At 37.9% G+C, this 12,339-nt stretch overlaps 1 protein-coding gene across 16 annotated transcripts in view; it reads right to left on the bottom strand.

The window, feature by feature from the left end:
* Positions 1-12,339, bottom strand: part of MAGI2 (membrane associated guanylate kinase, WW and PDZ domain containing 2) — a 718,675-nt gene that overhangs the window by 217,215 nt on the left and 489,121 nt on the right. For all 16 annotated transcript variants that reach the window (XM_032689609.1, XM_032689610.1, XM_032689611.1 and 13 more), the window contains one exon: positions 9,003-9,082. In XM_032689609.1, coding sequence (XP_032545500.1) covers positions 9,003-9,082 — 80 coding nt within the window. The remainder of the gene's footprint in view (positions 1-9,002; positions 9,083-12,339) is intronic.

Here is a 12,339-nt window from a genome sequence, read left to right as displayed (position 1 = left end):
CAACACTCACTCTGAAGATTTTAGGCTAAAATCAAAGCCCAGGTGTCACAAAAAGAAAATAACAGACCTTTTAAAAAGCATATTGTAAAAATAAAAAGAAAATGGAAGTTATAAGTATAAAGAATTCAGTTAATATTAAGACAAAACCCTGAGGTAACTGTGTTTGTGACGCTCAACTGCTAAAGGTACAGAAAAGTTTGGATTCATCTTCACTTCTCTGTAATTGTATTGCATTGTAAGCTAAGAGTAATCTAACAACAGCTTTCATAAAAAAGTCAGAGGGAGGAGAAATAGTAAAAATGAACGTAACTGGACATATTGTCATGAACATGATCCCACAAACCCCCTTAGTTAAATATGCCGCATCATTGCCAAGTCAAGGGTTGAAGGATTAAAACTAGAGAGAGAATAGGATTGAAAATCATGTGTGCTGATTTCTACCTATGATTAAACTATATTTTAAAGGAATTTCAACCTTTTGTTCTTTACTGGCATCAAGACTTTGAGTGTGATCTTTGAAAAAGGTGGTGCTGTGAATTCTTTTCTGTGTGAAAAGGTAGGACCATTCCTTTCAATGGTCCTTGTAGGAATATTTCAGGTCACCTCTATTCTTATATTACACAGTGCTTGCATTTTAGTGGCAAAAATCAACCTTGTGCACTCAATAAGAATTTTGCTACTTGCTTCAGTGGTGAGTGGAATCCAATTTATAGCTTGTTAAAGATGTGAATTGTTAAAACTCTGGCCCTGTTTCTCCTGATGAGTTTACAAAACCTCTCTCCCTCCCTTTCTAAATTTCATTACACATTCCAGATGAAAACTACCTAAGCTTAGCCAGTTAACTTGGCAGCAAAATGAAAAAGAGATGCTATCAGAAACTGGATGTGAGGAGCTTCAGCAGCTCCAGCAGGAACTCAGCCATTCTGTAGTGGTCATGTAGCCTTGGATGACCTTTCTTTTGCAGTGTAGTTTAAACTGTACTGTCATGTTAGCTCCAGCTTGCTGGCTCTGTTTTGGGGTACAGCACTGGTGAATCTGTTTATTTTATTCTGAAATTAAATTATAATTTGAGAAAGTTTTATAAAATAATAGTCAACCTTTATTGCTGTTTTAAAATGTATTATTCAGTATATCTTATATGACTAATAAACATGTTGCATTCATTACAGTGGGCATTTGTTATACAGGTTATAATAAAGACTTAGAGTGGAAAGGGCCATTAACCAAAAAATAGTTCCTATCTCTAAGACCTTTTTCAACTGAGAATCTCAGTGCATTTTACAAGCAAATAAGTTTCACAGACATATGAAAGGTATGTTTACATGACCCTCTTCTATAAAACTGAACCTTGAAATGATTTTTTTTCACAATATCATGAACTAATTAGAATGGAAGCCTGTGATTTGCCTCATCGAAGGTCATGGGACAAGTTAGTAATTTCCTCATCCTGCATTTAGCAACCTTTAAAATACTCAGGTTGCTGAAAGAGTTACTATGAGCTGCCAATACCTCCAGAGGAAGGGATCCTTGCAGGCTGTGAGCTGTGACAGCAAGGAGCTGTGGGATGCCTCTGCATCCTGGGCATCTCCACCTTAAATGCAGAGTCTGGGCGAGCAGTGGGAGCAGTGAGAGCAACAGAGCCAAATCCTAGCTGAATTATTGGGGAAATCAGAATTTTTTTCCTATACTTCTGTTCATTCTTGTCCTTGCAATTATGGACTCTATTTAAGATTAAGGTTAGAGCTCTACAGGGATTTCTATGGCTGAGACTGTGAGAAACTGTAATGGTTCTGAAAGCAAAGTAATACTTATTAGTCCATTACGGTTTAAAGGACTAATCTCTTGCACTGATAAGTGTGATCCAAGGAAGCACTATCTGCTAGAGTTCCCCCAGGGAGACACCAGGAGGATGCCCAGGGCATAGACAGCCAAGGTATGTTCATGTGGACAGCTATTTTGTCTAAAAACTTATTTCTTCTAAAGCTTCTAAAACTTCCTCTTCTAAAATGTGTCACCGAACCAGGTTGCCCAGAGAAATGTCTTCTTCCCAGGAAGAAACTCTAATGAGGTGACCCCTTTCTTATTTTTATTATTATTATTGTGAGTTTGGCATGGAAGGTTTTTTTGGTCAATTAGTGCCCAGATGGTGTTGCCAGCATGAAATGCCCTTCCAAAGGTCATAACAGTTCAAGATATTTTGTTACAGTTTAATTAACCCGAAATTGAAAATGGAAGCTGAGAAAACTATGTTCAATATGTCAAAAAAAAAGAGAAAAAAAATTCATTGTGATCAATATTATTACAAGTAAAGCCAGCTCCATTAGAAAACTTATTAAATACTACTTAAAATGGTGTTAATAATCTGCAAAAGGGAGTTCTAAGTAAAAACTCTCTGGTTTAAAGGTGCAATATTCTTATCATCTGGAAACACCTGGATTTAAGTCAAAACTGCAAATGAATTTGGTAGTCTGTCAATCCATTTCCTAATTCCTTGTCATTTGTTCCTATCACAAAGCCACCAGGCAAGAGTGTGTGATGGGCAGTCCCTACTCAGAAGTGACTCAGGCCTGGAACAGGAAGGGGTTTGATGTCTGAATTGAAAAGCTCTTGCAGAGCAGTATCAAAGTTTGCAGCAAAATTATTCCTGTGTGCCTGGCACTCTCAGCTGAACTCTGTAAGCACTGCTTATTTGCCCTTGGGAAAAAACCCAAAACAACAGTCCTTGGCACAAGAACGCAAACCATCCCAGAAGAGATGGTTTAAAATGTCAAGGGACAGTGTCATGCTCTATGATGCTCTCTGGAGTTGCTCTCCCATTTTTCTCTCTGGACTGATAATTCTGACATTATATTCTGCACCCCACCTGGCAGAGGAACGTACTCAAAACTTTTTTCTCACCTGCAGGATGGTATCTTTTCCAGGGTGTAATGCAGAAACTTTTGCTTTAAAATAAAACAAATAGCCCCCCCCCGCATTTTTTTGAGAAACACATATAATGAGGACTGGTCCTCAATAGAGGATACAGAGGATAACAACGTCTGGCTCTTAGGTGGATGTAATAATTCAGAGCCTTGAATATTTTGCTAAGCTCTGGAACAGATAAAAATTCAAGATGCAAGCTTGTGATTAACCTCTCCTCTTTTCTGTCTTCAGTGATCTCCCTCTTGACCGTGCAGGCTTTTTGGCTTGCTGTTTTTTACTTGATATCCTACACATGAATAAATTCCCAACACAAGGATCTGGATTCCCTTTAAGGTACTGGGTCTCCAAATATCAGCTGTTGCAGCAAGTGTCTGGTTAGGTGCCCACATCAGCTGTGATGGGGAATTGTTTCCTTGTCCCTTCACAGAGACAGTCCAATTCCTCGGCCACCTCCTGCCCATCGTGATTGTGCACGATGCTTCCCCTCCCATTTGAAATCACTTAATATGTCCATATTGAGACAAAATGATTCCGTATTTTTGGTGGAAAATGTTAACTAAGGTTTAGAGTCCAGCCTCCAAATGGCCTCAGTGAAGAAGAGTTAAACCCATTTAAAGTATTCCTGAAATTTCACGTGAGATAGACAGGTGGATAGGTAAAAAGGGTTTTTTTCAGTGTAGTCAGCAGCTGTTTTTTATTAACTGATGCCAACAGGAATGATGAAATATAACACAGACCAACTAAATTTTTACGAATTGCATGGCTGCCATGGGCTGGAAACTGTGTTAGAGACAGACTCTTCTGTGGTCCTTATTTATTTCTGGCTTAGTCATGTTATAAATTAGCATTAAGCTAAAATTCTCCGGGACAGTTTTCTTGAAAAAATGCACATACAAACTGCTAATAAAATAAGTAATGACCTCTTTGTATATAGGCATGTCTCACTCTATATAAAAAGTATTATTTCATATGGTGACCTATTTAATAACCAAAAACATTCTAGCATTTGAAGAAAAGAATTAAGCTACGTGGGTACTAAATCTAAAAAAGAGACTCTCCTCAACATATTTCCAACAGCAAATATAATTCCCTGGAAACAAGGTTTAAAATAGTAATGCTGGTAAACCCTTAACTATAGTGGAACAAATGGTACTATTTAACATACAATGTAACTCGCACATAGCATTAGATATCAGTCATGACTTGTATAATTTTAGGAGTCCTTGTTTTCATCAAGAATAAAAAACTACTTTTTTGAAGATGATATCTCTTTCTACTTTGATTTCCTGGGGAAATGAACTTCATGGGTTTGTACCATTTGACTGTTTACCATTCACCTCTGCAAAAATCTGAGTCTACTGTTAGTTTTTAACTAAACTTATCTGAGATACAGGTATCTCAAAGATAAATATATTGCAAGATAAATATATCTTCAACAGATACCCTAACCTCAGCAGCTACTTTCTAGCCTGTACAGGCTAATCTGGTTTGCAGAGAGAAAAAAGAAGAAAAAGCTTTTTACAAGTCATTGAGAGAAAAAAATGTCAGAAACAATGAGCAGAATACCATGTTGAGAGACGCAGTGCTCAGGGTCACATGGCACTAGATGAAACCCAAACACTAGCCTTCTCTCCCAGTTCATATTGGCATCCTTCCTTCAACAGAGACATGGACTTGCTCTGGAGTTGTAAGATTTTCACAGAGTGGAGGGCACTTGCTCTTCATTCCACTTCCTCTTCTGGCCATGTATAGAAGCGCTCTGCCCAAGTTTCACATGTAAATCTCTGATATGAATACATCCCAATAAGCCAAAAAGTCCCACACCCCCTTGTATCCTGGACTGCTGAAAGATTTGTTTGCAAACTCAAGGCTGCTACAATCAAATAAAAACCTATTCACAGAAAAGTGCTTATCTGCTACAAGTTGTCATTAGCAGGCATCAGAAAACACAAACGGTATCCATATAAGATAAAAGTTCACTACTTGGTTTCCAGTGAAAATATATGTCAGGGAATCAATAAGTAATGCTTTACCCACAAAACCAGCATGTCTAAAACAAAAATATAAATGGTTGATATGTCTTACGACAGCATAGTGAAGAATCAGATGACCAAAGACAAATTCTGAAGAACTGAAGGCAGTGAATGCATCAGAAGGTATTGCCTATGACTACAGGAAGAGGGAAAAGCATAACCTGACAAAATGTGATGGGAGGGTGGGGTTCAGTTCCAGATGAAGACATCTAAATGCAGCAGTCTGTCTACATACCGGTGTTTACATGTGAATCAGGTGTCTGTGACCTCTAATTGTCAAAGCAGAGCTGACACTCACAGTCAATGAAGTACAAAGGCAACTTGGTTCACCCTACATAAACATCTATATTTTGCAGTCAAGTTGGTGGGTGTAGAGGAGATGGAAAGACAGATGACAGATGAACACTAGGTGAAATCAAAGTTTTATTTATAGTTGTAGGCCTACTTGTATTTGAAAACTAGGAGATAGGAGAAAAGAGGCCAACATAAAAAAAAGGGAGGGTTAAGAGTGATGGAGACTACTGCTTGGGACAGATTAGTAATGAAATTAGTAAAATCTGTAGTAAGGAAATAAGTGAAATTTGACATATCTGATCACAGGAAATTTCAACGGCTGTTTAATCTCCAAATTGGATATTGAAGAAAATTTTGATATTTTTTCCAGGATGAAAGTTCCCTTAAATGAATTAGAGAATTTGAAAAAATTAATTGCTACATTTCTTAATAAAAAATGAACTTTCTAAAACCTGTGATATTTCATGTCATTACAGCTGAACTGCCTTTCAATATTAAACTACATTTCTTACTACCTTATGGGACTTGTCATTCTTTTCCATATTCTCTCCCAAAGAATACATTCCGTTGGAAGACCACTCACATAATATACCCGTAATCATGCAAATCCTGTGAGCCTGCTGGGTTATATGACTTTACAGAAAATTTAGCAACCAGTGAATCTAGCTCACAGAAACAGAAGGGGCAGAACTATAACTTCTGTAGTACTCTACACAGAAAAATTGGTTAACTAATTTTGATGTGGAAAAAAAATAATAATTTAAAAGAAGTATTTCAATTCAGAAAAAAACCCAAATATTTAATTCATATTTTCAGCAGAGAAAACACAATTATTTTTATTAACATCAAGATTTTCTGGGGGAAATCAGAAATGGGTAAAAAATTGCATCTGGTTTTGAAGAATTGCCAGCTATTTCTGCTTATTATATTATGAAATTCAGATTGGCACCATACAAATGTGAGAGGCAGTTCTTGCTTCAAAGACCTGCCATTTGAGTAGATCTGACGGAGCAAAAGTCAAAGTAATTTGCTGAAAATCACACGTAAGTTCCATGAGAGAGACAGAAAAAAAGATCAGCCTTAAAACCTCCTGACCTACAAAAGGATTTAGAGCAGTGGGTGTCATTAAAGGAAAAGAAAAAGAGTCCACAGCATGGAAGTAAAGAAAGCTTCACTTGGTAGAGCTTCTCAATCTCTTGGCAAAGGCATGTGAAAATTTTTCAAGAGGAGGGATGTGCTGGAAGGTTGATTCAGATTTTGCAAAGGGAAATGAGCAAGCACTGGGATTTGCACATACAGAAGCCAGAGATAATGAAGAAATCATATTTGGCAAAGGAGCACTGAAGAGCTGAAAGTGGAAGACAGAAAATGCCTGGAGCAGAGGGGGCCCTCAACATCACTAGCTCAGAGCATCAGGACTCAGATACTGTACGTCGTGTGGACACTGTCTGGTGTGGAAGCTGCATGCTGATGGCACAATGAAGAAGGAGGATTTGGCAGGATTTGCACTGAAAGGAGAACACAGAAGTTGAGTTGTTCACAACGAAAACCTGATATCAGAATCTCGTAGGTGATAAGGATGTCATAATGTATCTCAGAGAATTAATACAAATTTCAGATGTGACAAAATGAATGTCAATGAAAAGCACAGGTTAGTCAGTCAGCGATAAAGCAGCAAGGTGAGTATCACTTCCTATCTAAACACCGAAGTCTTTCTAAAATTTTGTATCTCTGAGTAATATCTGCCAGAACAAATCACAAAATCACAAAATGTAACAGAAAAGCTATTTGGCATAAAACAGCTACCAAGCCATAGCTGAAATTAATTCTTGAATGAGATTAAATCTAAACAAAAATTCCAAATCCCCATGTGCTATAGGAAAGTCCCTGGTGTTGGACCTCCATGGCAAGGCACAGTCATTTTAAAGCATATCAGTGATTTTTAAGAACTTTCTCTTCTGCAAGTATTAGATTAAAAAAAAAAGACAAACGACACTTTCAAACAACACAAGAACCTTAGAAAAGAGAGGATGTTACAAGAACAATTGCTGTAAGAATAGCAAACCTCTCCCTAAAGTCTTTTATGCATCACTCCAAGTACTTTGCATTAATGAGCTGAGCAATCTTAAAAGAACAACATGACCCAGCATCCTATAGTAATTCAATAATTCAGTAGTCAAATAACTACAAAATAATGCTGCTTCTTTAATGCACCAATCTTAATTTTAAATTATTTCAGATAATTTGGTACTTTTTTTTGACATTTCAGTGCTTGTTGTGATCTCAGTATACAACAGCTAATAGAAAAAGAAAAAGAGAAAAAAAAGCAACACATACATTTTTTTCCTGCCTTTCCCACTAGTATTTCTTAAGAAGCAGGCTAAAATATAGCTTCATATAAGTAACATGAGAGATTTAGAAAGCAAAACTCCTGTGCCCTTGTTTTGTTTCTGTACCATACTTCTATTATATTCACTGTAGAATTTACTCTGGGAGCTAGTGTTGTCAGTGCTAGAATAAGCATCACAAAATCATTCAGACATATAATTTCTGATGTCAGAGGGGAACGTCAGAATTGCTGCTGAAATAAAGAAGGGATTTTTTGAATATAGCAGTCTTTGAAAAGGAAGCTATTTAGAAAAAAACCCCAGGAATATTTTTTACCAAAGCACTGACCCTGCAATTCATACAGTCAGTGACTCCTCAGTGAGCTCTTTATCAGCCCTGAGTTTTCTTTCTATTAATAGTATTTACATTAACCGAACACATATATTTCGGAAAATTTAAAATAAAGCAGATGCAGTACATGAAAAACTACTAATACACTTAAAATATTTTAAATGCTTTGAATTAATGCACATAGCATGCATGCATTTAATACTCTGTATCGCACAACAATAAAATAAGTAGCAGTCTTTAGAAATCATTACTTCTTAACTGACTAATTGAACTAATGTGAACTATAAAACAATGAAAAAAAAAACCTTATCAGAAAAAGACCTATTGCAACACATTTTTATTTTTACTTTATTAAATTATTTTGATTACTGATAAACTTTACCAGATAAAAATTAGAAATTATACCGAATGCAAAGATAGTTTGATATGATTTGTATTATTTCATATCTCTGAATCTGTCAACATAGTCATCTCTCCTGCACAACAGCTACAGCTCCTTTAAGCATCCTCAACAGTATATATGCTTTTAAATTTTAAAGCATTAACAATGCAGCCCCCCCCAAATCCAGCCTTGAACTCTGACAGACACTGATCTCTTTTCTCCCTCCCACACCCTGTTTTATCAGACATTATTTTTTTAAATTGGCTACTAAATAGCATAGCACTGTACCTTTAAATACAAATCAAACAATATTCATATTCCCACGGTGCTGCTAGTTTCCCTTATGCATTGAATCGCCTGTAGATTAAAAGCTCAGAATCTGAAAAGGGATTCTGTTCTGCAGACCAAAGTTCTCTGTAGGAGATGAGGGAGAGGGTCAGTCCCGGAGTCACACACACAACAGGCAGAAAACACACTTGTGATCCTCAGCTTTGGATAGCATCAGAAAGGGGAATAAAAAGCAGAAACACATGGCACACTGAGAACTGGTATCACTTATGGCTTCTAACCAAAGCAGCAATTAAACACCTTTCATCATTCCCCCAAATGCCTGATTTTTGTAAGAACTGAAAGAGAGAGACACACACAAAGGCAAATCCCCTCTGAGCAGCAAGGAAAACTTAATCACCTACCATTTTCTTTGCACTCTTCTGGAGGTTTAGCCTTTTTCGCAAGTCGTGGATCCAGCCATGATGTTGTCTTTGTATTATGGCTGAAAAGAAAAGAGATCACTCTGAGCAGACACATACTGAAAGGAATCAAGTTTATTCCTTAAGAAAAAAGGGTTAGTCCAACAAAATTGCAATCGATACACTTAATTTGCTTACTGGTTCTAAGTAGCCCTGAAGGAGGTGTAAGAGTAATTGTGCAAGGCAGCTGTAAATTTGGCAACCTCAGCTCCCTGTCCTCAAAGCAGCTATTTTTATTAAAATCAACTAGAATGTTGCCAAGTTAACCTCATTGAAAATGCAGAACTCATCCAGAGCAAAAGGAATTTATTACAAATACAGTGTTCTCCCGTTGAACGAGTGCAGGCGACAGGATTCTGTACCATTCTCACAGTTTTCGGACAGAATTATTTTCATCTTAAATCTGTCCTTTTCATAAATACAGGTTTGCTATTTCTCACCAGCAGCACTGACAAGGCATAGCAAAAGTGATGCAAATTACAGCATGCTCCTGCAAAGTCTACATTTCCGGACAGGGTGATTAATGATACTTTGTTTAACAAACCTTTATCTCTCCATATATAATCCTTCTATAGAGATAAAACAGATATGCACAAGCTGAATGAATCATGTGGCTCCTTTCTCTACTCAGAATAGATCTTTGAGAAATCAGCCATCAAATAGCGTTCAACTGGCACAAATTGTTTTCTGGGAGATTATTTTGCCAAATGAATTGATACTTAGTGCAGCTAATGAGACTTAAAACCAGATACTTTCAATTTGTACCTTACTCACAAGCAATTAAATTTGGAGCCACATATTGTAAATATATTAAGAAAGGAAGACTATAAACCAGAAAAGGATGTGATCATTATTCCTTGATTTTTCGAGATGTCTTTCCTACAATACCATCATTCAGAGACACTTCTAACCCATGTTTTATTTATCTTATACATCCTAGGAGGAAGCTTGTTCCACACAGTTCTGAATTATTTAGTTTATTATTAATTTGCTGTATCATTTTAAAGTGTGCTTACGACTTCTCTTATAAACATTAGTATAAGGTGTACAAAAACGGGACCTGGCAAAAAGTGGATTAGGATGCAATTGGCAGTTGGTGAGTTACTGATACAGTCCATGTGATCCAAATACCACTGCTTCCTCCAGGGAAAATTAAATGCATAGAACCAGTTCCTTCTCCTACCTTGCCTTCCATGGCAGATGAATTTTCCTCTGCCTCAATTTCTCTCTGTCTCTAAAAATAGAGTGATAGTGCCTGCTTCTCAGCATTATTGTCACCATGTTAAAGCTTCCTCCACATTTTGGATGGGAAAGGAGATAGATGAGAGTTATGTGTGGATGAAGTGGTAACTAAAATGAAAATTGAGCATTTAAATTCTTTTTTAAAGTATTATCTAGTATAGAACACCATTCATGACAAGCGAGGAGGATAAACAAACCCTTTGCTTACTTTGAGAGCAGAGATATATTTGCAGAGTATGAAGAATGACGAGCCAAAGGTAAGGGGAATTTGAAACGATGCCAGCAGCCTGTGCCTGATCGCAAGTGTAACTAAGACACTTTCTCTGAAGCTCTGGCTGCCCATGGTCTCCTGTAGGGTGCATTTTTATACTGCAGTCACAGCCTAACTGCAGCTTGTGCAGACATACTTGAGCTAGCTTTAAATTAACCAGGGGAGATGCTGGCAACATGCTGTCAGGGCAGCAGCGTGGAGCTCAGCGTGGGCTCATCACCCTGGCATCCACTGAGCTATTTGGGTGCATCCAGCAGCACATGCTGAGCTCCATACCACCATGGGTACCCCATTAGCAGTGACAGAGCTCAGAGCAAGTTTGGACGTACCTGTGGAAGTTGCAGTTGCACCTCTGGAGCGTGGGCATGTCTGTACAACAGCCACTCTCTCCCAGCTATTAATTCTGACTTATTTTAGGGCCCCCCACTGATGGCAGGCAGTAAATCAGAATCATAGATATTTCCTATGGCTTTAAAAGATTAATATATATGACTACTGTTAGCAATGTTTGCTGTGGTATAGAGCAAATGTCAAAGAATCTTACAAGGAAATAATCAACCCTGTTTTAAAGGTAAGAAAATGGAGTCATGGAGTCATGAAATTACTGTACACCGCCACCAAACAAGCCAGTGGTACCAGCAGTAGTAGAAGCCAACTGTTGCAAGTCACTTGGCCAATATTTTCCTTCTAAGTCCATCCATCAGAACAGACCAATTTATCAGCCCTGAAAACCCCTATGACACTTCCAGAATAGACCTGAGAAATGAGTTTTCAAGTATCTGTAAAGATGGATGCCAAACTGAAAACAAGCCAGATTCAGTATCAATATTTAAAAATGTGAATTAGTTGAACTGCAACCTCCAAGGCTTTTTTTGAAACTGAGAATAGCAAGTAACCAGTTATGGTTTCCTTCAGCATAAATGTGGCTTCCATAAACCCAGCAAGACTGATTCTTCCAGGTTTGTGCACTGCGGCCATACTAAACAAAACTGTAAATGAACTAAAAAATCAACAGCTTTTCCAAAAAGAAGAGCAATCCTTTAGTTTGCAGCAACATTTCAGAGAATGAAGATGATATTTCATTACATCAGATCTTTCAGCACTGAATCTTCTCTTCTAGGTGCTGTCACTCAAACCCACTCAGCTACTTAGTAAAAGCAAAACTTATCCGCAAGAACTTTTATCTATAACAAATAACTCAAGGAGCAAAGTGCCTTTTGAAATGCATCCCTCTCCTCCTTACCCATATCCATGCCTTCTTCCTAGCCCTGCCTCTCCACTTTATCATGTGTACTAAACATAAATGCTGCCTCTTGCAATCGCACTTCACGTGCTTCTAGACAGGTGCTCCAGTGGATAAGAAATCTTTTCCTGCTCTGAAGACAGGACTTCAAAGAAGGCAGAATCAACCCCCACCTGTTTTCTAACACCTCTACAGTACCATCAATGTCCACTTATGCTCTACATAGTGCTGTTTGCTTAGATCATCTTAGCAACCAAGTACACAACACACAAACACTCCTAGGTGGATGACAGACATGACTACATGATGACAGTGCCATGCTCACGCTATGCAGTGTTGTTCAGACTAACCTCCCCTTACTCTTCATGCAAGGACTAGAACTGGGGTTAGCCAGCTATAGATACAGAAGAGTGGCAGATTTTTCCCCACACAGGTGGGACACATTGGGTATGTGAGGAAGAAAAAAAGCACAGTGGTGCTGGCTTGCTGAATGTCCTAGGGTAGGCTGCAGGGACACCACCTCC

This window comes from Chiroxiphia lanceolata, chromosome 5 (assembly GCF_009829145.1).
Source record: "Chiroxiphia lanceolata isolate bChiLan1 chromosome 5, bChiLan1.pri, whole genome shotgun sequence".
NCBI lineage: Eukaryota > Metazoa > Chordata > Aves > Passeriformes > Pipridae > Chiroxiphia > Chiroxiphia lanceolata.
The sequence above is the reverse complement of the archived record's forward strand: the minus strand, read 5'-3'. Positions and strand labels throughout refer to the sequence as shown.